The following is a 19,039-nucleotide window of genomic DNA, read 5'->3' as shown; positions in this document are numbered from 1 at the left end:
TGGGTCCCTGGGGAGTGATTCTGGTGTGGGTGAGGTTTGGAAACAGTTCAAGCAGATGTCCGGATTGATGAGGCCGCAGGGTGGTATGTCTGTGTTGTTGAAAGGGGAAGAGGTGGTCAGTGAGGAAGGGGAGAAGGCAGATTTGTTGGGGGAGTATTTTGCGGAGGTGCACAGTTCAGGGAATTTTCCAGAAGCGGTGAGGCTAGATATGGGTGTGGTTGAGGAGGAGATGCGGGAGTTGTTGGCAGATGTTGGGCCTTGGGAGGAACAGTACGAGGTTCCGTTTTCTATGGTGGAGTTGGATGGGGAGATTCGGAAGGGGAAGTGGTCTAGCCCAGGGGTGGATGGGGTCATGTATGTATTTTTGGAGAAGTTGCCAGTGGAATGTAAGTTGGAGGTATTGGCGCTGTTCAATGAGATCTGGAAGAGTGGAGTTTTGCCAAAGTTGTGGAAGAGAGCGATTGTGTTGGCGATTCTGAAGGGTGGCAAGGTTCCGACGGAATGTAAGTCGTATAGGCCGATTGCACTGACTGTTGTGATGTGTAAGGTTATGGAACGGATGGTGGTTGAGCAATTGGGGTTTTATTTGGAGTCGAATGGGCGATTGAGTGATTTCCAGAGTGGGTTTAGGAGGAATCGGTCGGTGGCTGATCCGTTAGTAAGGTTGGTGACTGGTGTGGAGGAGGCGTTGTGTGATGGGGAGTTGGTGGGGGCGTTCTTTTTGGATTTGGAGAAAGCGTATGATCTGGTATGGAAGAGCGGGTTGTTGATAAGACTGTTGTAGATGGGTGTGAAAGGGAGGATGTTTCGGTGGATTAGGGCGTTTTTGGCAGATAGGACCTTTCAGGTGAGAGTGAGGGGGTGGTGTCTGAGGTTTGGAAGATGGAGAATGGGACGCCGCCGGGGAGTGTGATTAGTGCAATGCTGTTTAATGTGATGGTGGATGGGTTGATTCGGGCTTTGGCGGAAATCGGATGTCAGGTGGATTTTTTTGCAGATGATGGTGTGGTATGGGTAAGAGGGCGGAGTTTGTTGTTGGTGCCGAGTCGGCTGCAAGCTACGATAGTGCGTATGGAGGAGTGGTGTGGGAAATGGGGCTTTTTGGCATCTGTGGATAAAAGTGTAAGTATGGTTTTCTCGAGGAAAAGGGTGCAGCAGGAGTTAGAATTGGTTTTGAAAGTTGTGAGGGTGAAGAGCGTAGAAGAGTTTCGGTACTTTGGGGTGATTCTGGATAGGAAGTTGAACTGGAATTTGCAGGTGGATGGTGTGGTGGATAAGTGTAAACGTAGGTTGAATTTGTTGCGGGCGGTGTCTAGGAAAGAGTGGGGTGCGCAGCAGAAGTGTTTACGAATGTTGTATAAGGGGTTGATTTTGAGTGTGTTGGATTTTGGATGTCAGGTGGCAGTAGGTTTCACAGCGAGTCAGAAGTTGCGGTTGGATAGGGTGCAGGCGAGGGCATTGAGGGTGTGTTCGGGTGTGATGAGGTCCTCGCCAGTGAATGCGGTGCAGGTGCTTGTGGGGGAGATGCCGTTGGGGTTGAGGAGGGATGCGTTGAATACGAGGTGTTGGGTGAAGTGCAGTGCGAAGAGTGTGGCTCATCCGGTGCGTGAATGTTTGAAGTATTATTGGAGGTTTGACTACTATAGGGACCGGTGGAGGAGGAAGGGGGGCACTTTGGGATTTCATATGTGGGAGAAAGGGGTGAAGTGGGGTGTAGGCGAGTTGTTGGCTGTGACAGGTATGGATTTGGTGAGATGGCCGATGTGAATGATGGGGGTCTCCAAAGGTGTGTTTAGAGTTGGCGAGTGTGGTGTCGAAGAAGCGAGGTTTGCGGGGTGAGATCAAGGCTTTGGGTCAGGCGTATGTGGCAGGGAAGGAAGGATGCAAGGTGTTCACGGACGGTTTGAAAGATCCTGTGTCTGGGAGAGTGGGTATGGCGTATTATTTGGAAAACACTGGGGAGTATAAAATGGGGTGACTGACGAATGATGTGTCTATTTGTACGGCTGAGTTGGTGGCGATTGCATTGGCGATTGATAGGGTGTGCGAGTTGGGGTATGAGAAGGTGGTGGTATTCTTGGATTCATTGAGTGGGTTGCAGGCGATTGTGGCAGGGGATGGTGATAGGAAGGATGTGATTTTGGATATCAGGAGGAAGATTGATCAGTGTGTGCGTGGGGGAATGGATTTGGAGTTGGCGTGGGTCCCCAGTCACAGTGGCATTTTGGGTATTGAGTTGGTGGATCTGGCGGTGGGTGAGGGTATGAGGAGGGGAGAGGTTGATGTGAGGTTGCCTTTGAGTGTGGATGAGGTGAAGGCTGTGATGGTGAGACGGGTCATGGAAGAGTGGCAGGAGAGGTGGGTGAGTGGGGTGAAGGGCAGGTGGATGTTTGGTGTTCGTGGAAAAGTGTCGGTGAAGGTGGATGCGGGGAGTCTGGAATGGAGGAGGTGGGAGGAGGTGATGCTGAATCGGTTTAGGATAGGGCATGTGGGGCTGAATGACTGTCTGTTTCGAGTGGGGAAGCGTGAGTCGAGGGACTGTGCGGTGTGTGGGGTGCCTGAGACTGTGGGACTTTTTTTGCTTAGGTGTGAGAGACATGTTGAAGAGAGAGAATTGATGAGGGTTCGGTTGACTGCGCTAGGTGTGGCTGAGCTGAGTGGGAGGACTTTGCTGGGAGGTGACGGGGTGAGAGGCAGGAGGAGGAGCAGTGTGATGTTGGATTTTGTGAGGCAGATGGGGCGGTGGGAGGAGTTGTGAGTTTATGTGAGCTAAGTAATGATTGGTGGGTCTGGTGCACATCATCCTTTAGGATGAGGAAGCGCCTGCGTGGGACCGCCCATGCCTCTGATAATTGAAAGAAAAGAAAAAAAGGTTTCATCCACTTCGTTACTGCTAGCAGCAAGATAAGTATCTTCCAATCATCCTTTTTGCCTTGTTTGCTTCTATTTTGTACGTGTATTTACAAATATTGTTAGTGGTGATTCTGTGGCCAAAAATTGATTTTTAAAAAAATTGTGCCCATCGGCTGCACTCTATGGTCCATCTCCTGATGCTGCTACTGCCGTTTTTCCACAACTCGGGTTCCAATCGGATGTTATGGCCTTTCAGTGACTCCCACGGCAGTCTGCATTTCTGACTTTTTGTTTACTAGACAGTGGTTTTAAATTCATAATTAAACTGCATCGAATTTCAAAATAAAACGCACACGCTCAGGGGCAAGACAACGCGTCGCAACAGAGGTTCGAATCCCGATCCCGCTGGTATTAAGCGCGTTATAAATGAACAATAAACTTAAAAAATACAATAAGACAAAAACTGTCAGTAACAGCACTTTATTTTATTTGTGTCCCCAACAGGAAAATCGTAGGTCTACCTCTTGTGTTGTCTGACGAAGAACTCCTTCCATTGAAGCAGGTGTTCCACTGCGGCTTTTCTCAGATGGACAGGAGCTTGGCCTTGCCAGTGGCACGCGCCCGGCTCCTGCAGGAGCGCAGCCAGTCAGCGTGGAGGAAACAGGAGCTGCTGAAGGCGAATCAATACCTTCCCGCGCAAGACAAACCGGTGAGGCCAGGGGGCGCGCGCTGGTGTTTCCTTAACCTTGCGCGCCAATGTCAGCTTGCGCTGCGTGCACAATATAAACACCACCTTCCTTCCCTCTTAAGGCCATTGCCATGCAGAAGCGAAACACTACAGCCTCGCGAACGCTTTAATTTGAAATCAATGTCCAAAATGTATACGCATTGATTCTACGGAAGAATTGTAGGTCATTATTTTACTGTATTTTACAATTCCGCCTCATTTTCCTTTCCGCCACATGCACACTCCAGCATGACGTTTTCGTGCTGGCATACATGCTGGGGATTCCATTGTGGATGTGGAGTATAAATGCTGACTAACATGCATTTACTCAATGTTTAATGAGGAGTGCAAAAAGGGGGCATGGAGGTGGCTTTACCTTCACTTAACACCTCCCTTTAGCACTTCAAATTGAAAATATTCAGCAAAGGAGACCTGTTTGCACGCAAATGTAGGAGTTCCCCCTCCGGTTTATGGTGACTCTCAAAATGGGCCCTATGTGTTGAAAATCCTCTTTTTTAACAATATTTCCCAAAACACGGGTACACCTCTTTAGCTGTATTGTCAGGAGAAAACCTATTGGCAGCAGAGAGTGCCAGTGGTGTTGGGGGGTAACTATTTACCACTTGGAGCTTTTATGATGCTTCTCACCATCCTTGCTTACTGGTTACTCATTTCTACTGTGTGGCCACCCGAACATTTTCAAATTCATTGACCCTTGCCTCCACCATGTCTCATGATGGGGTTTTATGCGTCTGCCGCTCTGCGTGGGCAAGCAGGCTTGATTATGTTTATTCGGGCCTGCCGGGCCCTCCATGTCTCCCCAGACCGTCTAATTCTAGGCAAAATCTTCTGCTGACATTTTTATTTTACTGTGTTTTTTTAAATAATTTGAAACCTGTATCCTAGCACCAACATCTCCCCTTTGCACCAGTGTATATATATCTCTCATGAATGTTTCTAGTAAAGTGTTTTTATAAGCATGTTAATACGTTTCATCATGCATTTTTATTATGATCAGGGTATTTGAGCACAGACCTAGCTTTGGAAAGCAGCAGGCGCTTTACAAATCATAGGGGGAAGAACATGGCGAGGGAAGCAGAGATGCAAGGGGACAGGGAGCTAACAGGGTTGGGGGAGGCAGAATATTTTGGCAGCAAGGGATCTACAAGCAGCCATGGGGGGAGCAGATCACCCATGATCAGGATAGGTGGAGAGTGTAGAGTGTGTGGACCTAGGTGTTATATATCAAATATTGTGTACATTGGAGTAAGGTGAACATTGTTAGGTTGTGTGTGTAGAACATATTGCTGATTGGCATGTTATCATATATTGCAGTCTTCGCAATAGCTCAATTACCTCATCTATTCGTAGTATCCAAACTGAGGCTGGCCTTAGGGATGCGAAGGTAGGATGGCACCCAAGTGTTTGATAGTAAGGGACATCCCTCGGAGATTACTCAATAGAGTGCAGTGGCAGATGGTGAATTTTTCAATGGAAGGACCGAGGCGCATTTTCAGGGTGCAGGTGCCCCCAACATATGGCAGCGTTTTCTGAGGGAACACCCCATTTGTGCTGGTTGTGCCAGTAATGCTGCCACTGCCAGCCACGATAAGATCTTGCAGGTCCTGTCATTGCACACTAATGCAAACAACGCCTCTGTAAGAACAACACACTTGAGGTAATGCCAAGTCCTTGACCTTGTCAGGAGAGGGGGAGAATCCCTTGTCATGCGCAGTGAGAGGGTACAGGGAGAGATGCAGAGCCAGACCTAGAGCCAGACAAAGCTTCTTCAGTGCCGCGGAGACCCGAGCACCGCACCGCACAGAGCAGATCATCGGAGAGAGATGCCGCCTACAGCTGTGCAACAGCTCAGAGCAGAAGCAGAGCGAGTCGCGCCGGCAAAGCTCACAAGTAATCCCACCAACTAAAAAGAACAATCCACTAGACCACACTGGACTCTAAAAGGGAAGGTTCCCCTTACTAACCAAATGGGGACTCAGCCAATGGGCTCCAAAACGCAATCTTTGATGCAGCTTTTCCCAGCTCAGCTGAATCTGCCAGGGGCAAGTCCACACGAGGAAGTGCGTGCAGTCACATTTGTAAGCTTTCCGCTACACAATCACCTACTGGGAGAGAAAGGAGATTGGTTAGGGATTACTGTTCACCCATTACCACTGGAGGGATACATAACCAGGGGACAGGAACAGGATGTACTGTTTCATCAGGAGATCTGAGAGGAGGAGGACTGTGACCAACAGAGCAGCAGGAGGAGGAAGGTGGGCACAGCTGCTTGTGCAGATGAGTTTTGGATCAGGCGAGGCATTGACTTAGGAGTGATACTGGTTCTGCATAGTGAATGTGTGTGACATAAGTTAGTAGAGAAGGTATGGTAAGGTGTGAGTGTGAGAAGACCGGTGCAGAGTGAAAGGGAGGTGGTTGAGTAGTGTGGGAGAAGGAGTAGTAATGGGGAGGAGGCATAGTGGGAGAGGAGTCGTGGTAGTGCAGAATGAGGTCTTGTCCAATTGGCCTACTACAGCTACTGTAGAAACACATTTGAATTTTATTCTGCCCAACCTGGGGGGCCATAAATGGGTTGCAGCTTTTCTCCTCCTTAACACCTCAAATTGGATGCAGCCCATTGTGGCATGTGGTAGTCTGTATGTTAGAGCAAGCTTCTCAATGTCATTCTCCCAATTCTTGCCACAATGGGTTGACATGTGAATATTGCGCATTCACGTTCTGTTAAACCTTTCCACTATACCATTGGTGGAGGGGGCGGAATATTGATGATTTATGTTACCCATATAGAACCCATTTCATGAGTATGGATGTGAATGTGACACTATTGTCGGTAAGTATTTTCTTTGGTATGCCCTCCCTTTGAAATGTATCATCCAAAAATGTGATCACAGCTTTGGAATCTGCCTTGAAAACTGAGCGTTCTTCCACCCATTTGGAGTTCAGGTCTACAATGACTATCACATACTTTTTCCTCCCTTCCCTGGAAGCAAGGAGACACAGCATCTAAAGCAATGTATTCCGAGGAAGTGGTGGCATTTCTATTGGTTTTAGGGGTATATGTATGTTTTGAGGACCTTGTCTGATGACCCACATGTGGTGCAACTTCTATGTTTTTCTGCATCCGAGTCCAGCACTGGCCACCAATAGTCTGCACGGAGCATGCCGTTTGTTCTAGACATACCCATGTGGCTGTCATGGGCCAACTCTGAGTTTATTTCTGATACCACTTGGAGGTATGATTCTCCCTGCTCTTACGAGGTGTATATCTTCAATGCTAAGTTCATCTTTCATTTTATGAAATGTTCCTAGTATCTCATCACATGGCCAATCATTGAGCACAAGTTCTTTTACTTTTAGTTCCTGATCATTGTTGCAGCAGTGTTGCTATTCATTCTGAGTCATTGAATCACTGCATACCCTGAAAACCTCTTGTAATGGTTCTTATGGGCCGTCTTCACATATATTGGCTGAAAACGTTGACAGATAATCAGCTATGACGTTTTCTTTACCTGCAACATGGCTAATGGTAAAGTCATATCCTTGTATTGATGTCGCGCAATTCATTACTCTTCTTGAGACACCATCTAAACCTTTCGACATAAATACAGAGACTAAAGGTTTATGGTCGGCGATGAATGAAAACCTCCTGTCCCATATAAATGTTCTGAATTATTTTACAGCCCATTGCACAGAGCTTCTTTTTCTATAACCGAGTATCTCTGCTCCACTTCATTAAGTGTTCTAGAGGCAAATACTGTGATTCTGGCCCCACGCTTGAAGGCTTGCATGAGAACTGTCCCCAATCCTGAACTGCTAGCGTCCGTCATAATGTAAGTGTCCTTGTTAGGGTGAAAGGATGAGCGAATGGGAGCATTCGCAGTAGATTTCTTCATCTAACACTCGGCATTCCACTCAAAATGTCGACCTTTCTTGCAGTTTCCGAATAATAAAGCTTTTATCTGAAACGTTTCTTATGAACTTCGAGCAATATTCTACTAGACTTGAGAAAGGCTTGACCTTTTATCTGTCATTGGGTGGTTTTGCTTGTTTAATTGATGAAACTAAACCCTCCATGGGAGATATCCCTTTATCTGATAGCTGGTGACCCAGATAGTTAATATCGGATGCTCTGAAACATTTGTTTTTTTGTAATGTGAGGCCAGCATCACTTAATCTGTTCAACACTATATTGAGTTTGTCATCACGGTCTTTGATTGTTGTCCCCATTACCAAAATATCATCTTGATAATAGAATACCCCTGGGATGTCACCTAAAGTTTCTTTCATCATTCTTTGAAAGAATGCAGCAGCGGATATCCGGCTTGAGCGACTTGTTTATTCTTTGAGGAAACAGGAATTGGACATGGACACAGAGGACTGGTTTTTGCTTAAAGACTTTTATTAAATGAAAATGTAGTTGAAAAATGCCTCACTGTCTGTAATCTAGGACGTATTTCCCTACCTCATCAAAAGCTCTGGCTTCTGTCAAGATATCCAAAGCAAAATACACTGTGTCGGAAATCCTATCTTTGTCCTCACGTTCTAAAAGTAACTCTCGGGCGCTCAGGGTAGTGTCTTTGGCACTGAAAGTGCACGAATGTTCAAGCTCAGCAAAAATGCTCCAAGTAGAGATTATTCACAGTTCCAGGGAATGACTCCCTTCCCCAGGTTTCTCTCCACCACAACACATGTTCAAATGTGCATCCAAGTTCTTTTGTTTTAATTTGCATTTATAGACATACATTTATCTTGCTTTTCCGATTGCATCACGTGGTTACAATGCATCTCTCAATGTTTATTATTATTTGTTGCAATAATCCTAACAACAACAAACGGTGTCTGTCTTCCTGCCTATCAGAGCCTAACTCGGCCATAAGTTCCTGGGGGCTTTACTCTGGTATCACAACGTTCAGTTCAGGGGGACCATGCTGGTCAGGAGTTTTCAAGCTCATTCGCCATCGTGTCGCCTATATGGAACATATAACAATGCAATTCAGGGAGGCTTGTCATCTGCTGGGAGGGACATGTCTCTGATTAGTGCTTTCCATGCCTCGAAAGTTATACCCACGTCTCCATCGGACATGTGAATTCCCATACCCCAGGCAGCGGTCTCAGCAGCCGACCATCTTTCCAGTTCCCTGTACCATCTGTCCTATTGTGGCCCCCCAGGCAGCTTCCATGCCATAGCGATCGCCCTTTTCGCTAATATGCACACAATGTCCATCAATTTCACAATATGATTATCCTTGCTCAGCCTGGGATACGCACCCATGAGGCATTCCACCGGAGTCCAATCGTATCGGCTCACCCCCACTCTGCGGCAGATGCTTTCGACCTTCGCCCAGAATCTCTGTACTCTACAGCACCTCCAGAACACGTGCACCAAGTCAGCTTCCGCCCTGTTACACCACGGGCATGTTGACCTTGCTTTTTTGTTAAATCTTCCCACCCTTATGGGGGGGTGGTCATAGAAGTCCTGTACAGTACGTTTAACTGTATTAACCTGAATCTGGCGTGTCCCCCCCAACCTTTTCAGCAAAGTTACTCCACTGGTGAAGACTTTGTGTAGCAGTGAGGTAAGTATGGGCTCGTAGGCTTTGTAGAACTCTAGGGTGTAACCCATCACTTCCCAGAGTCTTACAAGTGGATAACGATCTGATCGCGTCTGTCACATCCTCAGGGGTTATTGCCTCATCTAGTGCTTCATGTTGGGGTGTTTCTAATTTGGGGAGCCCATTCTCCTCCAGCGTGTCCCTTATTTCCGGTATCTCTATCGGGGTTTTGTGGGCATATAACATGGAGTAGAATGTGACAAAGGTGTTGTTAATTGACGCTTGTGTCTTGTCACCCCGCCCTCATTTCTAATTTTCGTGGGTAAGTGTCTAGAGTGTTCTCTCCTGCATATCCATGCTAATAATCTGCTCGGGTCTAGGGCCTCGGATGGTCCAGTGGATGAGCAGTGGTGAGTGATCAGATATCAATCTGCCCAGATATTGCGCGTGTACTATTTGTGAAAATAATTCCCTATCCATGTGAAAATAATCTAATCTAGTGTATAGTTCATGGGGAGAGGAGTAATACCAATAGCATCTGTCAGTGGGGTGAAGTTCCTGCCATACATCTACTAGATCTAAGTGCTCCACCATAGTGTTCAGTGATTGGGAAGTCGTGTGCGTTTGGTATTGGGGCGTTAGATCTATTGAGTGCCAAATCCCTTGTACAATTGAGGCCCCCCCCTCACAAGAATAGGCCGTTCCGGTGGGGGAGTTATCTTGGCGCACAACAGCCTGAGGTGTGCAGGTATGCCTTGGTTGGGAGAGTAGGAGTTCACTATGCAGACCTTGGTTTGTTCAATAACTCCCCACATTATCAAATATATACCTTCTTTTTCTGTTTCTGTGTCGATTAACTGGAAAGGTACTTCTGAGCTCACCCACGTAAACACTTCTCTGGCATATCTGGAATAGGAGGCTCCGTACCCCTACCCTCCCCAGCGTTCCTTTAGTTTGGCCGTGGTCCCAGCTGTGAGGTGGATCTCTTGTAGTAGGGCGATTGAGATTTTTTTCCTGCTTAGGAAGGATTTAACCCCTTTTCTCCTCAAGTATGTGCCCAGACCTCTGACATTCAAAGTCAATACCTTAAGATGTTACACCATGTTGTTGTGGATCTGCCCGCCCATTTCCAGTACCTCCAATCCTGGACAGGTCTGCCCCTTTTCAGTGTCTCTTTGATCAGAGCATGTCCCTTTCTAGCTTTCGTGCCTTTAGTTCACTTTACCCCAGTTACCTGGATTCAACAGCTCAAAGACAGACCAACATGTGGAACAAATAACATAAACCAAACTGTTGTGCCCAGCTGCATTGCTCCTGCAGCGATCAGGCGCCCTTGCACCGTCATTTCCCTTCTTAGGTTTCAAGTGCAAATTTTCTCGTGCTAGCAACAGGCCTGCACTTGTCGTTTCGCTGGGTGGCTCGGTGTGCTCACTTGGGGAGACCGAGCTCTGGCCACCAGCCATTTCGTAGCAGCGCAATGGTCAAATAGTTATTCACTATCAATGAGCCAATTCTTCAGTGGTGGCCAAACATGTTTTTTGCTGTTGGTGTGCGCCTCTATAGTAGCCATGGGTTCTTCTTAGTGGCCATTTCCTCCCCGTCTGCCAGGTTGTGGTGCTCCATTCACATTGTGGCCGCGGCCGGTGTTAACAGGAACATTGCTCCTTCTTTGTGTATCACCTTCAGTCAGGACGGGTAGAGAAGCATGTACTTCAAGTTCAGTTGCCGTAGCCTCGCCTTGATCGTTATAAAGGAGTTCCTCGCTTTTTGCACTGCGGCGGTGTAGTCGGGGTAGATGGTTATCTTGGAGTTGTCGCGCTCTATAACTCCACCCTCCCTGGAGTACTTGAGGATAATTTCCCTGTCTTGGACATTGCGGATCTTTGCGATCATTGGCCGAGGGTGTGAGCCCGGTGGAGGTCTTTTTTGGAGGGATCTATGGGCCCTTTCTACAGCAAAGCCCTGCGAAAGTCTGCCCGCACCAATTTCCTGCTGCAGTAATGTTTCCACATATCTGGTCAGGCCCCTCAGTTCCCTCCGGCACCCCTAGAATCCTGATATTACTGCGTCTGGCACGTACTTCCGCCTCCTCGGATCTTGTTTCCAGCATAGCAATTCGTTTTTTGAGCTCACTGACCCGAAGTGTCAGGTCGGTAGTGCTCTCAGTAGTCTCTCCGTTAGTGAACATGCTCCATCAGATTGCGTGCGTCTTGGTGCATTAATTGCATGTCAGACTTAACCTCATCAATCTTGGTATCGATGAAGGATCTTAGCGTGGCGATTACTTCCAGTACTTGTCCATCCTGTTGTCTTCGTCCGGCTCTTTCTGGGTTGTAGCCTTGGTTGCCCCATTGGGTGTTGTTGCATGGGGCATAGTGGCATTAAAGGAGTCCATTATCATCGTCTTTGCTTTGTTTTTGGACTGTGACATTTTAGTTTTGGGCATCAGGGGATGTGTAGTCTCAGGGTGTGGTGTGCTGTAATTCGCCCCTTGGAACCTCAAAGAGCGCAGATGTCCTCGCCATTTTCTCCCCTGTCGTTTTCAGTGCCTTTTCTGTTTAATGGTCCAGAGTGCTGGGTGCAAGTTGTTCGCAGGTCGCACCGGTGGTCTTGACAGTCATTGGCTTATTCACTACACTGTTGATGCAGTGCAGGAACTGGGCAGGGCCAGAATATTGTGTGCTTCGGAGTGAGCTCGTTTCCTCTCGGTGTGGGTCAACAGGCTATACTGACTCCAGCAGGGGTTCCAGGTCGGGAGCGTGTCCCTTTGTTTGTGAGCCTTAGGCAGTGGGGTGCTCTTATTGTGGACCACGTGGTATTTGGTTGTGGATTAGTGACCTCAGTGGACGTCCCTGGTGAGCTCCTATTGTGCTATGATCATCAGGCCTGCTTCCACGTTCGTGTCTGCATCCATCAACCTGCTTATCACACGGTAGTTCATTCCTTGTTCTAGTTATCCTGCATCAGTCAACTGTTCCTAATATGCTGGGAGTTTGAGGGTGCGGGGTGTGGCAGCACTCTCATATGGATCTCCTGTGGTCAAGCAGCGTTCCCAAAGTTTATGTGCTGACTAGGGGTGGGGTCCATTATAGCATTCCTGAACGCACCAGGTGGAAGACTGTCAGTGATTTGATCCCTGCACCGCTGCCTCATGCACCACCTCTGTTGCGCTACCTAATCTTCATGGCCTTATTTTTGCCACATATCATGCATGCCCCTTGCCGGCGTCCGCTCTCATCACCCCAAGCTTGCAGTTCCTCACGCTCACAATCATATGTGCGCTCACCTCCTCATGCCGTGTATTGTTCCTCGTCAGTGGTCTTCCCTGCTTCAGCAGAGTGATGTGAGTTTAAAGGCTGGGCTCCCACTCCAACCCTGTCACCAGCTCCATGAACTGCTCCGACGATGGCGGGGTTTCCAGCAGCTCCAGCAGCTCCACGGGGCACGTTACGGGCTTTGAGGCATTCAGCCTCTACGTCAGTGTTCACGATCACAGGTGCCAGTCCTGCCCAGCTGCGGTGTTCTGCAACTCGGTCTTGGGTCCCACCGCGCACCTCACTCCGGCGGCCAGCATCAAGGGCAGTAGAGCAAGGTTCTGTGCGGGGATGCGCCCGCTCCCTGCCTGGTTTTGTCCACCTCACAACTCTCCGGTGACCAGTGCCACTCCAAACCAAGCGCAGTCTTCGCTTCTGTGGCTGCGTTCCACCCCTCCCCCTTCAACGACAAGGGCACACAGGCGCATCCGCCATTTTGCTGTGTCCAGGTGGGAAATTGCTCTGGGGTCTTTTCCTAACTTCCAGGGGTACGATTTCACTTGGGATTTCAGCGTTAGTGGCCGCCTGTTGTTTGCACACCTCTGGGCATCCTTATTTCATTCATTAGTAGCGTTTGGCCACCTACAGAGGATCAAGATTCAGGATCGTGGCTGGAGCTCAGAGCCTCTGCCTCTTCACTCCATGAGCACCAGGCCACACCCCCCTCCCCTACATTCAAGTTAGTTCAAGAGGATAAAGCCTGCCTCTTGGTATTGCAATTCACTCTGGGGAAATTACTCCTTTCACCAGGTCTTTTCCATGTTCCAAATAATGCTCAACCCCATGGGCATTAGTCTTTCTTGGGATTCTTATTTCAAAACAACACAACTTGAATGCGGGTCCCAGACTTGCAAGACACCTGGTATAATTTGCTTGCCAGGTCCTTCTGTTACACTTCTTTCAATCAATTTAAGTGTGCATCCCAGACTTGCTAGACATGTGGTATACCCTCCTGTCAGGATTTTGTGTTTCACCCTTCATCAACATTAAGGACAAGGGGGCATGTGTCTTACCCAAGTACCTCTTGTTCTCAAACTTTACAATGTTACTTGTTTTCACTGTGACTTTAAAAATGACAAGTAATTCGACTCAGATCTTTGCTCCTCCACTCGGGTCATTTAATCACTCTCTGTGCTTCAGCCCCAGCTTCCCATCCCTTCACCATGGGCTCACCGGCATTGGATTCTTCTTCTTTTCGCTTTTATTTCTCGCTCTTTGCTGCTTCTGCAGTGATCAGGAGACATATCCCCAACAGCGGCACTGAGCGTCCTCATTCTCCATACTGGAACAAAGCCCTACTCTGCTTTATGTTCCCACCAGCTACCTCTTTCTGGCTGCTGTGCTGACTATTGGTGACACTCTCCTGAGCGGCTGGTACAGAGCCGGCTTGTCTACTTTGCTTTTCCTTGCAGGCAGACTTCTCCGTTCACGGCCTTAAGTCCCTTCTGCCCCCCCGGCTCACACAGCAGGGACTGAGTGTCTCGGTCGGCTTCTTCTCATGCAAACACCACACCAGAGCTCCCTGGATACCGTCTTGGGTTGGAACGATGCCGTTGTCTTCCGATTCACTGACGCTGCTCTGCATGTCACACCGACCTCTGCCTTTGAGTCAGTTGCTGGAAGAGAACTCTTTTTGCTCTCAGCTGTTCAATTTCTAAACTCCTGTTTCCATGAAGGGAGATGCTCAGAGCCAATTGGTTTCTCCCAAACACTAGCTGCTCCATTTGGTTCAGTTTGGTGATCTTCATTTGGGCAGTCCTCTTTCTCTTCTAGGTGGTATCCCTAAAAGGGAAAGGGGGATACCATGTTTCCTCTGATGCCTGTCCTTCCCCTTGAGGGATGCCTGCCTTCATGTGATCTGCCCTCAAATAGCCACCCCCAGGATTAGCATTAGGTAGCAGCTGCTGTCCACTATCCACATGAGGAGAAGCTACCTCCGGGAAAGGAGTGATGACAAAATCAGATTCATCACAATTTCCAACTGAGTTCTTATCTTAAATTATATAATTGTTGTCCCCTGAAAGCAATATGGTTTCTCCACTGAAAACACCCTGATCTCTGTTGCTGACGTGATTCTTCATGTATGTCATTGTAAACATTCTTCTATTCTCTTCTTGCTTCATTTCAGTGCATCCTTTGACATGGTGGATCATTGTACATTCTTTATACACTCATCTCTACAGTTCTCTGACAATGCTCTTCTTTCCTATCTGTCTGACCGTACATTTCAGTGACTTGGAAGAAGTCCACTTCTGAGTCCTATTCTCTTTCCTGTGGTGCTTCTTAGGGTTTGGGCATTCATCCTCTTCTTTTATTTTCACTCTATACTCCCCCCCGCATCCCCCCCTCAACTCCCCTTGGCATCACTTAATCTTGATTTTCGCTTCCTGTGCATCTGAATGCCGACGAGACACACATCTTCATCTCCTGCCCTTCTTTTCTTCCAGGTTCCTTTATCTTAATCCCCAAAACCCAAAATCTTGTTCTTTCCTACTTTTTCCTCCAGGTCTTCTCCTCTGTCCATCTCACTTCCCATCTTCCGCTTCCCATTGGTAACCAATCACGTCAACTCAGTTTCATTTATGATTTTTCCTTTTCATTCTTACGCCAGATTGCATCTGTGGTCCAATCTTGCCCATTCCACCTTTTAATATTAAGATTTGTCCTCTCTGAATCTTCTCTTCGACTAAACTGCTCCTCCAAACTAGTGTTCTTTCTCTTTGTAATTACTGTTGGACTTTATATATTAGTCTCCACAATTATGCTATCCTTCCTTTTGCATTTTATTATTCACTGTTGTTAGAATGCTGTGCAACCTTACCTTGTCTTCTAGTATCTCTTCTTATCTGACCCATCTTGACTGGCATCCTAATAAAATACTGTTTCAGTTTCACTTGCTTTGTCTAGTCTTTAAGAGTATGCATGCTTTGGCCCCACTTTATCTCTGTTTCTTAATTGTTCTCTACCATCCTGCTTGTGAGCTTTGATCTTCTTCTCGGTTTCTTCCTTCTGTTCTTCTTTCCGGTTTTTTCCTTCTGTTGTTCTTCCCCACTGTGCTCCCTCCAACCTTTGCTCTTTCAAACTCGTAGCCCTTTATCTCTGAATTGCCATTCCACTTGTTTTTCGCTCCTGTCCTTCTGTCAATGAATTTAAAAAGTGTCTTGAATCCCACTTCACCCTGTCTCTTCCTAATTATTTTTGACCCTGAAGTCTTTCCCTGTGAGAAATGTTGTTGCTGGTTTTTATTTTTTTTTAAATTTATTTTACATTTTTAAAGCGCTCACACAGCTCGCGGGCATCGAGGCGCTGTTACAGAAATTGTTTCATAGTTTTTTGTGTGTGTTAGTTGTGTATTTATAACCCGCTTAAACACCCAGAGGTTTCTAAGCGCGGACCCGGGGATCGAACCTGTGTTGCTTCGTGTCGTCTTGCTTCCAAGGCGCGCACGTTGCCGCTGAGCTACTCTCCCGATGTTTTTGCCTTTCCACCTTGCATCTTTTGTACAGTTTGTTATTATGCTCAGCGCTTTGTAAAATACATAAATGGTGCCCGTTGCAAAGTGCTGCTGTGTTGGCATTAGGGACACCAGTCTTAGCATTTGGAATGAATCTAGATATGCTTAGATCCTTTGCAAATGCAAAGATTACATTTGCATTGTGGAGCTAGAAAGCAATTTCTCCATAATTCAAATTAAAAATAAAAAGATTTCAGAATGCCGCGCGAGCACCCCCAATGCACCAGCCACTCCTGATAGAGAAGTGGTAATTGCCCCATCAAAGGTAGACTATTTGTCCTTTTAAAATGGCATGCTGCTTTCTATAAGCAACTCAGGTCGAACCCCTACAATCTTGGGGAGCAGCTTTGCTGGCTATTGGTTTTTTTTAACTATCTTCAGCACTACAGACTCTAGTCATGTCCACACACTAAAAAAAAACGGCAGCAATGCCAACTCCCTCTACCATTCCCTCAGCACCTGCCATTAACATACAATAAAGCTTACCCCATGCATTGATTCTATTAAAGACATGGAGGCAAGAATTATGTGTTCTCTTCTTTAATCTTACTCTTCAGCAGATTGAAATCTTTGTATCTGTTTTCAGTAAAATTCAATAAATGTATCAGTCCCAAAGAAAACTAATTCATTTAGAGGAAATGAGGATGTTGGGACTGGACGGTCGCAACAATCCCAACAAATTTGCAGGCAAAGGACGTGTAAAATCGCAAGAACAAGGAGGAAAAAGAAAACAAGGAGGGGGCAAAGGAGTAAGCAGTTCAGAGTCAGATGGGAATCCAAGAACGCGCTCTGGCAAAAAAAACTCCAAAATGAATAACATCACTAATATTGATAATACTATGATCAATCTGTTGGATTATACTCTTAATACGGTTCAAATCAAAGTCCTGCAGTATGGGTTCAATTTCTGCCCAACTTTATCATATGATTATGCTGAAACCAGATTGATTCTTCAAATATATGCACAAAATCAGACCTAAAAAATTCTTTATTTTGAATCCACCCAAAGAAAAATCCAAAACCAGATTGTCAAGGCAAAACAGCGGTAATCATTGAAGATTTTAATGTCTTATTAGACTTGGCTGAACTTGAATCTATAGGAAGCCTAGAGGAAGTTACTTCCGATATCGCCTTAGAAACACTAAACATAGAGAAGGATTGGCCCATAAAAAGCAAATTAAAAGCCAAGTCAAGGTTTAATCCTCTGTTCCAGCCTGGTGGCCAAATAGAAGCTTTCCAAGATCTGTTCATTCATGACCTACAGAAGGCAAGATTACAACCTACCAAAATAAAGCCTAATTTTGCATCAAAAGAAAGAGACATTTTGAAGGATTTACAAAGAGTCAGAAACATCATAATAAAAGCTTCAGACAAGAGTACCAACATTGTTATTCAATATTGGAAAGATTATATCAGGGAAGTACACAGGCAGCTATTGGACACCAGCTGTTATAAAAAATTGGAGAATAACCCAACAAAAAGAATAAAACAAAAGGTGGAGTGCCTTCTGAAGAAATGTTCTGATCTAGGACTTCTGGACGAAGATGACTGCAGATTCCTTTTCAATAAATTTCCCAATATACCTACCATCTATTTTCTCCCCAAAGTCCACAAACATCCAACCCATTCCCCTGGTCGAAACGTAACGATTATAGGGAACAGTGATCTACCTGTACTACAGCCTGTTGGAACTTCCGCTACCAACTAGCATTTAATCACGTTCACGTTGGCAATTGATCAGATATCTTGCATCGAAAGACCCTGCCTAACTCATTGTCTCTCTTATCAAAAAACTCTAGCCCCACTAATGAGGAACTAATGTACCAAAGAAGGGGGTTTCATGATGCAATGAATTTTTCACTAAATTGCACATGCATGTATACTTTGTTTTTTATCTTTGTTATTGAACTCAATTTGAAGCATTATTCATTTTGAGCTGTTTGATTATGTTCCAAATAGATGAAACTTGTCTGTATTATCTGTTTATAACTTGTCTAAAAATTTGCTGATGTCTTTTACTCTTATTCTTAAAATACATTTCTTATCAACTTTTGGTTTAAATGGTGTACTGTTTTGTTGAACTGTTTAGAACCAACCTCCCGAGTGGGTGGTAAAGATTTATTTATTGAGCTGTTGATTTATTTTGGGATTGCTAGAATTAAGCAACTCACTTCTGTTCTAAACAGCCCGAGATATCAGGCCAAAGAATTGTTTTGTCATGCTTTTCTTGAATCTCTGTGGTTATAGTTACAACAGCGAGGGTACTCTTCTAGTTTTTATAGACCTATTGTCACCTTAAATGGAGTCTCTCTGGAAAAGATTTTGAAATATGTGGATCCAACTCTCCTACCACTCGTATTCACCTTACCTTCATATCTGCAGAATACAAAACACTTCCTAAGTAAGATTGAAGGGATAGTGTGGGAGCAAAACTATGTTTGCCACATTGGACGTAGTTTTACTTTACACCTTCATTCAGCATGAAGACTGAAAAAAGCCTGTAAATATTTCCTCAACAGCAGATCACTTAATTATCTAGTTTGACTATGGGGTGGTGGGAAAAAATCATGGTATGGACAGAACACAATAACCAGTACACCAATCAAGAAATCCTATGGCTAAGGTTTATTGACAACCTTGCCATTCTATGGAATGGCGAAAAAAAAGACTGGCTTGATTTCGTCAAAATACTAAATGTGAACAATCTAAATCTAAAATTCACAGAGACACACAACCGGAAACAAATATTCTTCCTGGATGTATTGGTGAAGTCAAATCAAAGCGAGATTCTCACTGAATTGCACCGTAAACCGACAAGTTCCAACATGCCATTATTCGCCACCAGCAATCACCCTTCATCGCTGAAATGGGTTATTCCTTATGGCAAATTCATCAGAATCCCACGGAAATTGCAGCAGAATAGAAATTTTCAATCAAGAGTGTAAACTTACAAGGTATTTTTTGTTTTCCAGCAGCTCCCTTAGTAAAAAGTTTTGATCAAGTAATCTGGCATCAAGTGTTTCATACAGTTTGGCAAGAGAAAAGAGCGCCTTGTTCA

At 45.9% G+C, this 19,039-nt stretch overlaps 1 protein-coding gene across 2 annotated transcripts in view; it reads left to right on the top strand.

The window, feature by feature from the left end:
- EVC2 (EvC ciliary complex subunit 2) overlaps positions 1 to 19,039 on the top strand; it is a 1,020,434-nt gene that overhangs the window by 449,013 nt on the left and 552,382 nt on the right. For both annotated transcript variants that reach the window (XM_069631972.1, XM_069631971.1), the window contains exon 15: positions 3,358 to 3,562. In XM_069631972.1, coding sequence (XP_069488073.1) covers positions 3,358 to 3,562 — 205 coding nt within the window. The remainder of the gene's footprint in view (positions 1 to 3,357; positions 3,563 to 19,039) is intronic.

This window comes from Ambystoma mexicanum, chromosome 6q (assembly GCF_040938575.1).
Source record: "Ambystoma mexicanum isolate Mex_15411 chromosome 6q, UKY_AmexF1_1, whole genome shotgun sequence".
NCBI classification, from domain to species: Eukaryota; Metazoa; Chordata; class Amphibia; order Caudata; family Ambystomatidae; genus Ambystoma; species Ambystoma mexicanum.
Note: the sequence above shows the minus strand (reverse complement) of the source record. Positions and strands in the feature narration are given on the sequence as shown.